Source organism: Balaenoptera musculus, chromosome 17, assembly GCF_009873245.2.
Source record: "Balaenoptera musculus isolate JJ_BM4_2016_0621 chromosome 17, mBalMus1.pri.v3, whole genome shotgun sequence".
NCBI classification, from domain to species: Eukaryota; Metazoa; Chordata; class Mammalia; order Artiodactyla; family Balaenopteridae; genus Balaenoptera; species Balaenoptera musculus.
The window spans coordinates 4,263,565-4,281,211 of NC_045801.1; the positions used below are offsets into that span (position 1 = coordinate 4,263,565).

The following is a 17,647-nucleotide window of genomic DNA, read 5'->3' on the forward strand; positions in this document are numbered from 1 at the left end:
CAGTGACGACAGAGGCGTAGGCTCCCTTGGGCAGGGAACTGGGGCCCCGGGTCGAGATGGCTCGTGAATCTCTCTTGTCCCGCTGTGCCGGGCACATTTGTGAATCGATTCCTGGGAAGAAAACTCATCCTGCAGGGCCCCCGTTCCTGGTCCCTCCCCACGCATCCCTGACCTTCCCGCCTGCTCCTGCCTGCAGAGCGACGGGGTCCTGGTAGGATCTGAGGAGATTTCTTAGAAGAAAAGAAACACCCTTTGTGACTAGGCAGAGGCAGTAACTCCTGTGCTCATAACCCACATGCTTCCTCTGTTCTCAGGAAGTAGAATTTTCAAGATTATTTTTTTTAGATTTTTTTTAGAAAAAATAAAAGAGAACGCCCTTTTATTACCTAAGTTAAATATAGAGTTAAGTTAGTTGAGACACTCACCTATTGTTATGCTGATACGAGGAGCGCCTGCTCTGTGCCTATCACTGTTCCAGGCGCTGAGGAAGAGAGACCAGAGACATAGCCCCTAAGTCTGAGGAGCTCCGTGGAGAAGACAGACGGATAAGTAGGTCGGTTTTAATATCACTTGTGCGGTGAGGAAAACCGGGGGTCTGTGGGAGCCTGAAGAAGATAGTGGGGAATCAGAGAAGCCTTCACAGGGGAGAAGGCACATACGCTGGGTTTTGAAGGATGAGTAGGAGACTGCCTGGCAAGGAAAAGACATCATCTCAGAGGTAACAACAGAGGCAATGGCTAGGATTTAGGAAAAGAAAATGCTGGGGTGTTGCAGAAAGAGAGGGAAGTCGCTGAGGTTGGAGAATTAGGTTCGTGAGGAGTAGGTGGAGACCATGATCGTGGAAAAGGAGATTGGTACCAGACTGAAAAAGCCCTAAGGAGAAGGCTTTCAGCTGGGAAATAATGTGAACAGACCTGTCTCCTCTGATGACATCTGTGCTCAGGGTGAGCAAGGCCCTTTGCAAACTCACAGAGTATAACACACGGGGTTGACAATCTGGTACAGATGTCAGAGTCTCACCCTCAAAAGGGAAAGTGTCTTCAGGGGTTCTGGGAGGTGCGTGCCCTCAGGGCTGAGCGGGGAGCTTGGATTTGAGACTGCAGGGTCTCTTAAGGTAGGGGGTCCAAATGGTCCAGCCGCCGAGGGGGCTGCCTGTGTGAAACTGCTCTGACTGGGAAGGGGAATCCAGGGCCTGAGCCTTCCTTCAGCTTCCTTATCTGAAGACGGTTAACATCTCTCAAGCTCCCTCCTGCTCCAACAGTGTAGAATTCTGAGATACACTTAGAGCCTTGCGGAGTTGCCAGCACCTGATTACTGGGGACACCAAGACCTAAATGAAAGCATGAGAGGGGCCGAGAGGGGATTCAGGCATGGGGTGATGGGGGAGCTTCGGGGTGGACCACTCTCTCAGATAGAGAGGTCTCTGAACTGGGTCATGTGGTGGTACAGAAAGTACTGCCAGTATGAAATAAATGCCGAAAAGGATTCTCTGGTAGCGATAACTTCCTTTAATTGAGTGCTTGTACCTTTTTAAAGTTTTAGGTCTTTTTACGGCTGCCATTGACTAGGCAGCCAGCCTCTGTGGTAGGGACCCTAATCCTTGCAACCAGCTGGTGAGGCTGGGTTAATCCCCTTGTTACAGACGAGGCGCTGAAGCTCAGAGACAGTAGCTGAGATCACACAGTGCTGAGGACAGGAGCCAGACTACAGCCCGTCTGGCCCACGGCGTTCCGTCTACTGTCCTGTCTCAAATCTCACGGGGGAGGTGCTGCTTATGGCTCTTTATTATCCTCCCCCAGGAAAAGGGGAGCCTTTCTGGGTCGGCACCTCCCAAATCAGTGTGGGTGCTCTGGCACTATTTATATGCATTGCTTCATCGGACCAGACGCTACTCAAAATATGTTAAACAGAAATATCTTTCTGTGTCCTCAGGACCCTGTAATCTGAGACCGTCTCTTGTGAAATGAACTGAGACAGTCTATTTGGGGTCGGGGAGGGGGGAGAAAAGAAAGAAGAACAAAATCAGGAAGAATTCAATACTGAAAATGAAAGAAATATGAATGGGGTTATGACAGCTCTCAGATGTCTGCATAGACTCATACAACAATGCAGGGCAATGAGCGTTTTCTGGTGCAGGTGGTGGGGCTGTCTAAAGGGAGGGGGCCCCCCTGTCTGTGCCACCGCCCCCTTGGCCCAGGAAGGGTGCAGGCTTGGGGTATCTGGATGGATTTTGGAAGTCAGCCCTTGGAAGGGGAGGGGGGGCTGGGTGATTCTGGGAAAGCCAGTCTAAGCTGAGTTGTCAATCAAAGAAGAAAGGAGAGGAAGAGGAGACAAGATACAGAACAAGGAAGGAGAGTAAGGAACCAGGGACCACGTGGGAGAGGCTGGGTGAGCTCCAGAGATGGAGCTGTAGCCTTGTAAAATACAAGGCCTGCCTGTGGTTTGCAAATGAAAGAATCCCAGCTCAGATTGGCTTAGGTTTAGAAAATGGGGCTGGGGAAATATTTATCCCCAACACAAAAGCTCTGGGTGCTTTCTGGACTTTGGGCAACATGGGGCTAAGGTGCTCGAGTGACAAAGCTTGTCTCGTTCCCCTCAATGGGTGGCCTTCTTCTCCATCAGGATCCCCCCATGTCATGACAAACGGCCTTCCGCATCTCCAAACTTAGCGACTCCCCAGAAATGCACCTCTCTTCCCCGAAACTCCAGCAGAGTTCCCAGGGATGGCCCTAATAGGCCCAGCTTGGATTATATGCTTGTCTCTTGTCAAATTCCAGTATCTAGTAGGGATGTGGAGTCCAAGTTGGCCTGGTCTGGTCTCCTACCACCCACCACCCCACTCGCCGGGCCATGGGGTCCCCTCACGTGAACCACATTGACCAAGGGTAGGAGAGACCTTCTCACCAAAACAAGATACGGATTCTTCTGCCTGGAGAAGGGAGTCTTGGAAGGCGTAGGCAACAGTGGGACCAGGCAGGAGACTCTTACTGGTGTGCGGGGACTCAGAGAGGACCACACGGACAGGGTCTCCATTTCTGGGATCCACACGGGCCCAAGTTATACGGCCCTTCGCTCCCAACTCCACGTAAAGCTCATTAGTCTCCACCTTTGTGGAACTCACATATGATTCAAAATTGAGGAGTGTTTTGCTACATGTTACTTGAAGCACAGAACTCAGACCACTGACATTCAAGGGCCCACAGTCTGTCCTAGACTCCTGTTTGCACTTACACCCTGCTTCCCTTTAGGAGGCAGCCAGCAACCCCAGGAGTTGGGTGGCCCAGAAAGTGAATCCAGCCTCTGCCATTTTATTTATTTATTTATTTGGATTTTTAACTTGAAGTATAGTTGATTTACAGTGTTGTGTTAGTTTCAGGTGTACAGCAAAGTGTCTCAGTTATGTATATAACTTGTTGATTATCTATTTTATATATGGTAGGATGTGTATATGTTAATCCCAACCTCCCAATCTATCCCTCCCCCCCACCCTTCCCTTTTGGGAACCATAAGTTTGTTTTCTATGTCTGTGAGTCCATTTCTGTTTTGTAATTAGGTTCATTTGTATCATGTTTTTAGATTCCACATATAAGCGATATCATACGGTATTTGTCTTTCTCTGTCCTGCTTACTTCACTTAGCATGATCATCTCTAGGCCCATCCATGTCGCTGCAAATCAGCCTCCGCCACTTTATAACCGCGTGGCCTTGCGCGATGCCCTGGCCTCGGGTTTCCAGTCCGTGAAAGGGAGCAGTAACTCTGAGCACATCAGGCCACCGTGGGGATTCCTTGTGGCTGAGAAGATAAATATTCTGACTCTGCACCTGCTGTGTGATTGATGTTTGGTGAATCTTCATTGGGTTCATGCACACATCCGTTCTGACTGGGAGGGCCACCAGCCTTGAGTGGATTAGCGGTAGGGAACATGTTTCTTATTCCCCCGTCAGGCCTGACAGTCACACGCAGGGGGTGATTAATAGCAGTAATGCTCAGGTAGCCACCCGGACATCTGACGCTCGACAGCTCAGGAGCGTGGAACGGTTTTATGTTTCCCCATCCATGCTTCCAGCCCCGTTAGGTCAACACCCCTTGTCTTGTCCCGTAACCAATCTTGACCAAATCACACAACTATTTGTTCACTTTCAGGGGCTGCAAGGGCTAGTCCAGTCTGTTCCAGTGTCAGAGTTTCATCCTGTATTCACATTCACAGAGTTTCATCCTGTATTCACGTTCACATTCACATTATGAAATTCACAGAGTTTCATCCTGTATTCACAGTTTCATCCTGTATTCACATCCTGTATTCACATTCACAGAGTTTCATCCTGTATTCACATTAAAGCTCTTTGCCCTCCCGTCACCGCTGAGGCTAAGCATTGTCCAGAGGGACCTGAGTGGGAAAGGGGGCAGTGGGCTCTCTCGCTCCTTCTTCCTCTGTCTCTGGAGGGTCGGGGTGAAGATGAAGGGGGAGGTTGGGGGGCAGCAGGCCCTACTTCAGTGGCTGCAGGGGAGCCCTTTCCTGGCTGTCCTTGCCACCCACGCTTCACTGTGTTTCAGGTACCCAAGCGGTGGTTCTCTAATGGCGCCTCCTCAGCTTGGAGCCCCCCACCCTGGGAGATCTCTCCCCTGCCCCTTCCACGTCTGCCCCGGCACTGGCAGCTCCCCCACTGTCTTCTCCCCTGTTCACAGAGGGCCAAGCAGACATGCAAGCAGGTGACAGAGGGGAGGCCGGAGAGGTGGGTACCAGCCGGTGCCTGAAGGTCTGTGACGAGGACCCTGAGCTCTGTCACAGGCAGCGAGGGGCCACTGCACCCACGAGGCTAAAGATCACACTTGTGCGTCGGGAGCCTCATTTGGTTCTTAGGAGGACGTGCAGATGCTGAGGTCAGGGGCCGGCCTGAGGTCTGGAGGCCACTCCCCAGGCTGTTGGTGGCAGAAATCCGAGACTTGATAGAGGCCTTTTCCTCCTCCCCCCACCCGTCTTTCTGAGTGGCCGGCTCCATCTCATTCGTCACATCTCAGTTCAGATGTCCCCAACTCAGCAGAGACTTTCCTTGTACAAAGTGTAGAAACTGTCCTGCCCACCACGTCCCCTTCTATCCCATAACCCTGTTGTGTTCAAATCAATTATTACTCTCGGAAACCATGTGGGTATTTGTTCGTTTCTTGGTTTAGTTTCTCTCTTCCCTCCCTAGAAAGTCAGCTCCAAGGAGGCAGAGATGTCGCCACACCCAGTGATTAAAACAACGCCTGCTGTCTAGTCTGGGACTCGATGGATAAATGTTGGATTAGTTAATCAGGCCGTGGGGAAGGGTGAAGGAGTGGGCAATGGCTTCAGGAGGACGATGGGCCTTTCAAGTCCTTTTGGGGGCCAGTGTAAGAAATCTCCTTTGTTTCAAGAGGAGATAGGGCTTGAGTTTCATTCACAGTTTTTAGCAACTGGCAGAGAAACACGACTGGCATCTGGCCTCTTCTAAGGGAAAAAGAAGAACTGATAGGAAATATTTCTGAATTCCATAGCATGCAGAAGGAGGTTAGGAAAACACATTTCTCACTCTATTTCCATCTCCTTCAATCAAGTTAATCCTGCGTTTTGGCAGCGCGGGGCTTAAGTTGATTCCATTTAAATCTGTGACGTCTGAATGGAGAGGACGCGAGGACTGGATGGGTGTTCTTCCTGGTTATTAGGACCAAAGGCTCCTAAAGGCCCGAGCTCTTTTCTTCCCTCCTCTTCTGTGAGACACCCAAGCAAGTTCTTCCATTCTATAGAGGACAGAGACCAGTCCTCTGTGGTTAAGGTAAAAGGATGCAGGATTTAGGATGGTAGTGGCCTAGGACTAAACTCCAGTTCTATAACTTCCTGGGTGTATGATTTGGGACATGTTTCTTAACCTTCCTGAACTTGAGATTCCTCAGTTGTAATAACCATTTTGTCAGCTTGCTCTGAAGAGAGAAAACCATTCAGATGAAACCACAGCATGGCTCCGGCTCCCATTTATATCATTTGTGCCTTTGTATGTTCACCATATCTGTAACCGCACAGCCTGCTGGATCAGCTGCCATTCTGTGGGTTTGGACATGTATTTTCACTGCCCTAAAAACCCTCTGTGCTCTTCCTGTTCATCCCTCCCTCCCCCCAACTCTCCTGGAAACCACGGATCTTTTTCTTGTCTCCATAGTTTTGCCTTTTCCAGAATGTCAGATAGTTGGAATCATACTGTATGTAGCCTTTTCAGATTGGCTTCTTTCACTTAATAATATGCATTTAAGGCTCCTCCATGTCTTTTCATGGTTTGATATAGCTCATTTCTTTTTAGCACTGAATAATATTCCATTGTATGGAATACATACATACATACAATGGAATGTGTATTCCATTCCACAGTTTCTTGATTCACCTCCTGAAGAATATCTTGGTTGCTTCTAAGTTTTGGCAATTATGCATAAAGGCACTATAAACATCCACGTGCAGGTTTTTTGTGCGGACATAAGTTTTCAACTCCTTTAGATAAATACCAAGGAGCGTGATTGCTGGGTCCTATGGTAAGAATATGTTTAGTTTTGTAAGAAAGCACCAAACTATCTTCCAAAGTGGCTGCACCATCCTGCGTTCCCACCAGCAATGAATGAGAGTTCCTGTTGCTCCACACCCTCACCAGCATTTGGTGGTGTCAGTGTTCTGGATTTTGGCCATTCTTATAGGGGTGTCGTGGTATCTCGTTGCTGTTTTAATTTGCGTTTCCCTGATGACAGGTGATGTGGAGCATCTTTTCATATGCTTATTTTCCATCTGTGTATCTTCTTTGGCGAGATGTCTGTTGAGATGATAGGCCCATTTTAAAAATCAGGTTATTTGTTTTCTTATTGTTGAGTTTTAAGAGTTTATGGTGTATTTTGGATGACAGTTCTTTATCAGCTGTATCTTTTGCAAATATTTTCTCCTGCTCTGTGGCTTATCGTTTTAATCTCTTGAAGGTTTTGTTTGTTCATTTTTAGCTAAAAGTATACCTCAGAGAATTCTCCACCATAAAAGTCACAGGAAAACATTGGATCAGGGAAAGAAACCAAAGGTACAGAAGTACTACAGCATGCGCTGTACTACAGTCATATACTGTATACATGTAATATACTACAGTCATACTTCTATGACTAAGGGGTAGTAATTGAAAGTGAGGCCGACCCCAATATGTCAAGGGGGACCCTTGACTTCTCTCCTTGCCCCGACTCTGGCTACACACTGCTTCCCCTCAGGGCTCTGTCCTCCACTCCCTCTTCACTTTTCCAGGGGGATCTCCAGCCACAATTTCTCTTCTGAGCTCTAGACTCAGATGTCTGTCTGTCTTTAACTTCTCCACCTGGCTCTCTTCCAGGTGTCTCAGACTCACTCACTATGACCTGCCCGAGCTCACCATCCCCACTGCACTCAGTGACTGGCTCCCAGATGCTCAAACTGGAAATCTGGGCTTCCTGCCAGACTCTCTCCTCCCTCTGTCCCTCCGCTTCCTGCCAGTCCCCTGGTGTCACGGAGTCTGCAGCTGGACCACTTGACCTGCTACTGTCTTAGGAAAGGTTGTCAGCATCTCTTTTTGGATGTTGCACTAACCTTCTCATTGGTCCCTCTACTCCATCCATCCTTCTCAACAGGGTTTTCTAAATCTCATCAGTATAGGCCACTCCCATGCATGAGGACATCCACTGGTCTCAGGGGCAAAATCTGACCCCTTTTCCTGGGTCACTGTACAAGTCCCTCAACTGCCTTTATTAACATGAATTCCTGCCTTCTGCTCCAGCCTGAATTTTCACCATTCCTTTCACCTCCTTCTCTAAATAATTTATTTTTTGCTCATCCCATAGTGATACTGGAAGGGAGGCAGGCTGCTCCTGGTGAAGGCAACTCTTGTCCCCCAGCCTCCTCTCCACCCATCTTTCCCGGCTGGGATCAGGCGTTCCCTCCTCCAGGAAGCCTTCCCTGATTGTCAGGCCTGAGTCAAGTCCTTCCCTCTATCAGAACACTGACCACATGGAAATGTAAGCATCTACTTGCTTGTCTGTCTCCACCATTAGGTCTCAAGCTCCTTGGACAAAGTGTCCTAGTCCATGTGCCTGGCACTTAGTAAGTACTTGACATGCATTCAGGGCATGATTGAGTTAGGGAATAAAACAATGAAGGCCGTGGTACCCCTATGCAGTCAACATCAGCTGAGTTCTCTGAGTAGCTCAAACTGACAATTCTCCCCTTGATGTTGATAATGGCAATAATGGTCAACGTTTTACTTTGTAAAGGATTATCACTCCTATTGCCTCACGTAATCTCTCCCACAGATCTATGAAGTAGGGACTATTGTTCCCATTTTATAGGTGAGGAAACAGAGGATTGGAAAATCACAAAAACAGTATGCCTTAAGGCCAGCTGTGATCAGACAGTGTTCTAAGCTTTTTTACATGTAGCGATGTGTTTAATTCTCCCAATAGCCAGTGACGTAGATGTTATCCCCACTCGTACATGAAAGGGCTGAGGTCCAGAGAGGTTAAGTGACTTCCCCTGGTTTACACAGCGAGTCACAGGCAGAACTGGACTTTGAACACAGGGGTTCTGATATAGAAGCTTCATCGTTGAGCCAGCCACCCCGGGAGCAGTCAACGTCTGCGCGGGACCTGGGTACAGAAGGTGCTCGGTCTGTTTGGTGACCGAAGAGGGCTTGTTCCAGGTCACGCGGGGCAGGGGTTTGAATCCAGGAGGTGGGCTCTGCAGCACTTCCCAGGCAGCTGGGCTCTAGAGCTTCTGTAGAGACAGGAGCTGCCCAGCTCCCTCTGCCCCTCTTGACCAGCAAGTGCAGTTTGCCTTACAGACAGCACAGCAGAGGCTCAGAAGGACCCAGCTCAGTGGCCTGGACACAGCACACCAGGCTTTTATGTCTCCCCCAGATTCCTGCCCAGAGCATCGCCCGTCGCCGCAGCAACACATCAGTGGTGCCTCATTCCACGCAGTCCCCACCCCCAGTGGGCAGCGGCCAGACCCTCTGAAGCAGACAGAGCTCGCACTCTGCCCAGGCTGCCCTCGCAATGTGCCAAATCTCATTTCCTCCCTCTAAATTGCTTTCTGCTCGGTGTCTTTTCTCCCCTACCTCGGAGTCCCTGAATAGGGAAGGCTGGTTACTATGGCGATGGGCCGGCTTGTGGAAGGAACTCAGCTCAGTAAATTAATTGCTGGACTTTTGGAGACTAATGGCAGAGCCGTGCCTCCAGGGACAGGGTGTGGCCTGCTTCGTGCCAGCTTGGCAGCCAGACCCTGGAAAGAGCTGGTGAGAGAGAAATGGAATCATGGTACCCATGCTTGTTGGGACTGCAGCCTGAGGTGGTTTGGAGTGGGCGGGGAAGCTGACTGACACAGATCTCACACTTGCTGTGCACCTGCTCTGGGCCAGCATCTGCGCTGCATGCTTTGTAGAAGTTATTTCGTGCAACCCTCGCGGCATCCCCTATGGGGTAGTGACCCTCCCATCTTACGGGGATGGGATGCTCATTTATGTGGCTAACGAACAGAATTCCATACCAGGCCTGCCTCCTCAGTGGGCATTTTGTTATGAACACTCCAGTTATTCTCTTCTCTACAATATCTTCCAGAAGGTAGAAACACAGGGAACATTTCCTATCTCATGCTATGATGCCAGCATCACCCTAATCCCAAATCAAACAAAGGCATTCCGAGAAAAGAAAATGACTGACCAATATCTCTCATGAACAAAAATGCAAAAACCCTCAACAAAATATTAGTGAATCAAATAAGACAATGTGTAAAAAGAATTCTAGGCCACGGCCAAGTAGGAGGGATCCAGGTATGCAAGGCTGGTTCAAAGTTTGAAAATCACTTAATGGAATCCATCACACCAACGGGTGAAGAAGGCCATTCTCTTTCCTCTGGGGGATGCATGGCTTGGTTTTTGACTATATCCTTTGCTTGTTTCCCATGTTGTTTCTGTGCTTAAGAAATAAGTGTTGCTCCAGCCAGATTCCCAAGAAGCCATGTTGTTGTTTGATTGCAAGTGTGGGCCTGTGATTACCTGGGGCTGAATCCCGGCTACTAGGTGTGAGGTCACGAGCAGTTTCCTAAGCCCTTTGTGCCTCAGTTTCTTACCCTGTAAAATGGGTCTCATGATACCTGTCTTTCAGATTAAATGAGTTATTATGTATAAAGCCCTGGGAATAGCTCCTGGAGCTTCGTAAGCATGCGATATGTGTTAAAGGTTAGTGCTGGAAAGAGCGTGAACTTTGGCGTCATTCAGGCCTGATGGCAGGTCCAGCTCCATCTTTGCTGGCCTGGGTGCCTAGCGGAGTTGTCTGTGCTCCCTGATCCCAGGTTCATTTTCAGGAGGGTGGTGCCAACGGTACTGACTTGCAGAGAAGATGTTACTAAAAGTTGCCTGGCTCACAGCACACACGTCTTTCCCCAGCCTTTTCTCTGGAGAACCTGCCATCAGGACTGTGGATTTTCAACTCCGCAAATATTCACTGGGACAGTGGTTGGCACAGACTGGCCCTAGGGGAGCTTCCAATTAAGCAAGAGACCACACCTGCTTTTTTCGGGGGGGTGGGCAGGAGCTTCCAATTAAGAATATTTCTGAGTCCCGTGGATCTGCTTTCACACGCAGCTCTGCCCTTCACCAGCAGGGTGTGCTGCGGGCACCTCCCCCCTTCTCGGCCCCAGCTTGCTGGCGGGGTTGTTATAGAGATGGGATGTGTGGCGTCTACAGTGTGGAGGCCCTCCAGTGACGCCGGGTTTTACCCCAGGTACCAGGCTCCCTCGGACGGCGGGTGGGCGGAGGAAGCAGGTATAGGTTGGAGTGCCAGCTCTGGCTCACGTCAGTGATGTGGCCTTAAGGTTAGGCTTAAAGCTTTACCTGCAGTTTTATTGATATTATTTAATCTCTACAATGACCCCCTCGCGACAACCCGCTACGGTAGGTTTTGTTATTCTCTCCGCTCCTCAAGCGAGAACACTAAGGCACAGAGAGATTAGGTGTCTCTCTGAGATCGCTGAATGAATGAATGAGCTGAATGAATGAATGAGCTGAATGAATGAGCTGGTGAATGACCGGGATTTGTACCACCAGGCACTCTGGTTTGAGGCTCCACCCTCCTGACCACCCGGCGAGCTCTGCCCCCATCTACACTAGAACCGACGGAAGCTGCTTCTGTCTTTTTGGCGCTGGTGGGTGATGGAGATGCGAGAGGGCTGAGCGTGCTGTGCTGCCGCCCGGGATGTGGGGTTGGGCCGGCCTCAGCCCAGGTGTGGGGATGCTCCTGGGCTATTACAGAATCCGCTGCCAGTTTCTGCGGTCAGGCCAACCGGTCCGCCTTCAGTAGAGGGAGGAGCTCCTGACATCTCTTCTTCTTCTTCTTTTTTAAAATATTTATTTATTTATTTGGCTGCACCAGCTCTTTAGTTGTGGTATGCGGGCTCTTTCGTGTGACACGCATGTGGGATCTAGTTCCCTGACCAGGGGTCGAACCCGGACCCCCTGCATTGGGAGCGCAGAGTCTTAACCACTGGACCACCAGGGAAGTCCCTCTTCTTATAAGGGCACTAACCCCATGATGGGGCCACACTCTCATGACCTCATCTAAACCTGATCACCTCCCAAAGGCCCCACCACCAAATGCCATCACACTGAGGGACAGGGTTTCAACATATGAATTTGGGGGACATAATTTAGTCCAGAGAAAAGGGCCTGAACATACATTTGTAGGAGGCAGGTGAAGAGAAGGTCCCAGGAGGGACCACTCACCACGTCCCTAGCATCCACTGGGTCCTCCATTCCCCTCAACTCTCATCACCATTCAGTATTCTGTGGATGCTATGACAAATCACCCCAAACTTAGTGGCTTAGAACAACACAGATTTATTATCGTAAAGTTCTCAATTGAATTGAATTCCAAAATGGGTCTCACTGGGCTAAAATCAAGGGGTTGGCAGGGTTGTTCCCTTAGAAGTCCATAGGGGAGAATCCCTTTCCTTGCCTTGTCCAGCTTCTAGAAGTCACCTGCATTCCTTAGCTTGTGGTCCCTTCCTCCATCTTCAAAGCCAACAATGGCCAATCCAGTCTTTCTTAGGTTGCCATCACTCTGGTTCTGACCCAGACTCTTCCATTTGTAAGGACCCTTGTGATTACACTGAGCCCACCCAGATACTCCAAGTTAACCTCCATATTTTAAGGTCAAGTGATTAGTAATCTTAATTCCACCTGTAACTTTAATTCTTCCTTGCCATGTAATGTAACATATTCACAGAGATTAGGATATGGACATCTTTTATTGGGTTTATTGTGGTAAAAAGTAAATAACATAAAATTTACCATTTTAAGTGTGTGATTCAGTAGCATTAATTCCATTCAGATGTTGTGTAACCATCAGCACTATTTCCAGAACATTTTCATCACCCCAGACAGAAACTCTGTAATCATTAAGCAATAACAGAAGATGTCTTTCCATGTATTTAGGTCTTCTTTAATTTCTTTCAGCAGTGATTTGCAGTTTTCAGTGTACAAGTCTTGCACCTCCTTGGTTCAGTTTATTCCTAAGTATTTTATGCTATTTTTTGATGCTATCGTAAGTAGAATTATTCTTCTTAATTTCTCTATGGATTGTTCACTGCTAGTGGACAGAAATGCAATGGATTTTTAAATGTTGATTTTTCATTCTGCAGCTTTGCTGAATTCGTTTATTGGTTCTAACAGCTTTTGTAATTTTTAGGGTTTTCTATATATAGGAACATGTCATCTGACCTTCTCCTGAAATGGTCACATGGCAATCCCCCTACTGTCCCCATGCTCCCATAACCCTCCCCATTTCCCTCTACCGGTGTCATTCTATCCTACTTTGCCCTGGCCTGTGTCTTACCTGTCTCCCAGGTGTCAGTGAGGGAGGGTTTGGTGTCATTCATCTGCCTGCCCTCAGAACCTGGCACATGAGGGCCACTGGTAAATCTTTGTGAATGAATCAATCAATGGTCAAATCTATAAGCTGTTTCCTTTTCCTGCATCTTGGAGTGAGCAATGACAAACACTTTTTGAAATGGCCATCCACATGAAAATAAAATATACAGGAGGGGAAATAATTTAGCTAATAAACCTCACGGATCAAAGAAATGCATAGAAAGCAAGAAGCGGTGTCTGTCCAACTGAGTTAGCAAAGATCAAAGGAATGATGCTTCTTCTGTGCTGCCAGGTACGTGGTGAGAGGGGCCTCCACACACACTCCCACACTGCTTGAGGCAGCGGAAATGGTACAACCTTTTTGAAAAGCAGGTTGGCAATTCATATCAGGGTCCTTTCAAAACCCATAGGACACCCTAAGTATTTTCCCACAAACCTACTGTAAGAAAATAATTAAATAGGGGCAAAGACTTAGGTACAAGAATGTCCTCTTGTGACATGTTAAACAAATAAAACAGCCTATTAATGTCTAAAAGTAGAAAATATGATCAGAATAATGATCTTACTGTAACAGGCCATAGTCTTAGGGAGCCGATAATGTGGGGCCTGGCAGGTCCTTAACACGAATTTGCTAATGGATGGATGTGGGGGGAGGGATGGATGAATCAGTGACCGGGAGGTAACACTGGGCTTTGCTCTTAGAAAGTCACACCTTTGGCTATGTGAAGAGTGGAGTCTGAGCAGTGAAGAGGCGGGGGAGGCTGGGTCTGGGGAATTCCTCCCACGTGAGGCCCAGAGGTTACTTCCTGCAGCTTCTCAGCTCAAGGGCCCTCCTCTAAAGGCGTGTCTTTCTCCACACAGGACATGTTCCAGTAGACCCTAACGGCGTCTCTTCCTGGCCCAGAAACGCTTGTTCCCAAGCACGAGAGAGCCATGGGCAGCCTGCAAGGGAGCGTCGTGGCCCATCTCCTCTGGACACTGCTGCTCTGGAGTGGGGACAGCAGCTGTCAGGCCCAGAGGGCAGGTGGGGCTGGAGGCGGTGCCAGGCCGAAGACAGAGCCGTCTGTGTGCGCGTCCGTGCGTGTGTGGGTGTGGGCCTCGGGGTGGGCTGGCGCCTGTGTGTGAGAGAGTGCGGGTCATCACAGGGGAGGTGTCAGCTGTCCCCCAGCTGGTGTGTGTCATAATCAGTCGTGCAGCTGGGGCGTGTGCATGTGTGCGTGAGTATGTGTGTGACAGTGAACACACGCCTTTTTCTTTTTTTTTTAAATTTTTATTGGAGTATAGTTGCTTTGCAATGTTGTGTTAGTTTCTGCTGTACTGCAAAGTGAATCAGCTATACATATACATATATCCCCTCTTTTTTAGATTTCCTTCCCATTTAGGTCACCACAGAGCACTGAGTAGAGTTCCCTGTGCTATAAAGTAGCTTCTCATTAGTTATCTATTTTATACACACACACAGTAATGTGTGTATGTCAATCCCAATCTCCCAATTCATCGCATCCCCCCTCCTTCCCCTCTTGGTATCCTTAAGTCTGTTCTTTATACGTGTGTCTCTATTTCTGCTTTGCAAATTAGTTCATCTGTACCATTTTTCTAGTTTCCACATATAAGTGATATTATATGATGGTTGTTTTTCTCTTTCTGACTTCACTCTGTATGACAGTCTCTAGGTCTATCCACATCTCTGCAAATGGCACTATTTCGTTCCTTTCTATGGCTGAGTAATACTTCATTGTATATATGTACCTCATCTTCTTTATCCATTCCTCTGCTGATGGACATTTAGGTTGCTTCAACACACATCTTGTGTCGATCATAGAATGTGTTGTGGGTGTGTCTCCGTTGAGCGCATGCGGGGTTTGGGGACAGTGGGCAGGTTAGTGCCCTGCTGCGTTGTCTGGCTCTGTGAGGACGTAGGACCACATCCTGGGGGGCGTTGGATGCCCTGGAGTCCAGCCGGAAGAGGCGGCTGGGACAGTGAGTGCACGGGAAGCGGGGAAGTTATTGTAGCAGAGAAGGCCCGGGCAGGAGGGGGTGAGAAGTGGCAGGAGGGTTTGCCCACCTGTCTGAGGGCCTCCTGGGAGGAGTCACTGTCAGTGGGGGGCACGGGGAAGGGGTCAGGGACCTGAGCTGGTCTGGTCTGTGTCACAGCACCCAGCCCAGAGGCCGCGCACTGTGTCCACGGCACACAGCTGGACCAGGTCTCAGGGAGAGCGCCTGTCACTATACGGCTGGGTGTAAAATGCTGCCCCCATTTTACAGATGAGGAACTGAGGTAATAGATGCCCACTGCTGTATATAAAATAGGTAAACAACAAGGACCTACTTATAGCACAGGGAACTATATTCAATATCTTGTAATAATCTATAATGGAAAAGAATTTTTAAAAAGAATATAGATATATACATCTATATGCATAACCGAATCACTTTGCTATACACCTGAAACTAACACAATATTGTAAATGGACTATACTTCAATTTAAAAAAGTGTTGGAAAAAAAAGAGAGAGGCTCCTATCCCCTTACCCCCATCCCCGTGAGGCTGGGGGACACAAGAAGTGCTGAGCCAGAGCCAAGCCCTTTATCCGGGGCCTCCAAAGAAGACGAAAAACAAACAACAGACCCCAGAGGCTTGCGTTTCTCCATCGTTTTACAAAGTTCTGCTTTGCCTGAGCCTCACAAAGCCCGGCTGTCTAGAAAGACAGTGATGAGTGTGGGCGTCCTGGTTTTCATGGGAGGAATGTGGGGCTTCCTAGGAGCTTTCTGTGTCCCCTGGGATGACCCCACGTGCCCAGGCGATACCCAGGATTATCAAATTCAGAAGTGGGAAGGCCCAAGGACCTTCTGTCCGTGCCCTCATTTCACAGAGTGGCGGCCCAGGGGAAGCAGTCGCCTGCCGGGTCACAGGGCCCTTGCCTGTGGCAGAGCCGAGGCCAGAAGCCAGGACCGTTCCCACCACATCTCTCTTCATTCTCACCTACCCAGGACCCAGCCTGTTCCCTGGCCTCCAGGAGAAAGTGGCCCCTTGGCGAGGCCTCTTGCACAAATGAACCTTCTGCAGCCTAGAGGATTACAGCCGCAGGGCGGGCCCTCCCTGGCCCGTAGCAACAATTATTCTGATCAGGCTGGGACATCATTGTCCGAAAGACAAAAGGATGACCTTTTGTGTCAAGGAGAAACACTCCCCAGGAATTATCTCTGAGTCCACACATCTGGGCGGACACACTTCTAAAGCTCTAATCCTGTTAGGGGATCAATCCTGCGAAGGCAGGGATTCATCTCAGCTCCTCAGCGGATCGGACTTGGATTTTAAAAACTAGAGGGGAAGGTAGATGTGGAAAATTCAAGGGAGGCACTGGCTCAGGGCAGGATAAGAAGTATTTGTGTGTGTGTGTATAAATATACCTAGCTTTATTGTTTTTCTGTTTTTTGAACATAATGCATTGCTTGTAAACACAAAATCAGAAGTACAAAAGAATACAATTCACTCATGGTTCTGCTTGCCAGAAATAAGCCATGTTTCTTTTTGTAGCTTCTCTCCTGAATACACAGTGGTACACAGAGACACACATGCTTTTCATGCCCAACAACAGAGTGGAAAATGTATCCACTTTGGTAAATAAGGGTTCCTGTAGGGCCCCACCATGGCTGTGGTGGCTTCCTGGCATCCCACTGAATGAGCACAGGAGGAGTATTATTTAAGTAGTTCCCTATGGGTGATCATGGAGGTGGTCTCCAGAATTTTGCTTGGCAGTGCTGCCATGAACTTCCTTATACATCTTTATTTTTTTCCCCTTCCATTTATCTGCTAGTTTGCTTCAGTTACATCACTGAACCTGGAATTGGTGGATCCAAAGATACCCTCTTCTGCAAAAGGCTTTTAGGACCCTGACAATGGGGTGACAAACCCCATAGCCACTTCTTGAGCCCACAAAGGCACTCTCCTTATGCTCTAACTGGCTACCACGGTCTTTCTGACTTTTGCCAGTTGGACAGTTTAACAAAGTGGGACTCTTTTTCTTCTTTTGGTTTGTTTTTATTTTATTTTCACTAATCAGATGCTTGTGCCAGGTGTTCCCAAAGCCTGATCAGCTGCTGCTGTTGGCATGGCCATGACTCAGATTCCAGAAAACACGAGACAAGGGCATTTTGATGGTTCTCCTGTATATTTGTGCAGCACTTTGGAGTTTAGAAGACACTTTTCCTCATATTATCTAACTGTGAAATGGGGACGAGCAAGCTCTCTGCATAGGGCTGCCCTGAGGATCAGAAATAAATTGTATAGTGCTGCATTTTGTTTAATCAAAAGCATCACATAGCTTATATAAAATTTATATTTGTAAAAATATAAGCATATTTTTTATAGAGCACTATAGAGCTTCTAAAATATATGAATGCAGTCTATCTTATATGATTTCTAATAGTGAAATACTTGGAACTGTTTAACTATCTGACAAGAGAGGACTGGCTATAAGTAAATTATGCTCATCCCTGCAGTGGAATCTCTGCAGCCATAGAAACCGGCATTATCACACTGGAAATGGGCTCCCAGAGCATAGCTGGATGCGGTAAAACCAGCTTATATATCAGTGCGTCTGGTACAGGCCCACTTCCATCGATAACTATATGGAAACAGAACATAAATAAATACACCATGGACTAGCAGTAGTTATCTCTGAGCAGATGGAAATACGAGCGTTTAAAGATTTTTT

General features: G+C 48.2%; 1 protein-coding gene across 1 annotated transcript in view; it reads left to right on the forward strand.

Moving 5' to 3' along the window:
• The first annotated feature begins 13,863 nt into the window (after positions 1-13,863).
• COL22A1 (collagen type XXII alpha 1 chain) overlaps positions 13,864-17,647 on the forward strand; it is a 242,723-nt gene continuing 238,939 nt past the window's right edge. The window contains exon 1 of the mRNA XM_036831041.1: positions 13,864-13,954. Within this exon, the coding sequence (XP_036686936.1) occupies positions 13,864-13,954 (91 nt within the window). The remainder of the gene's footprint in view (positions 13,955-17,647) is intronic.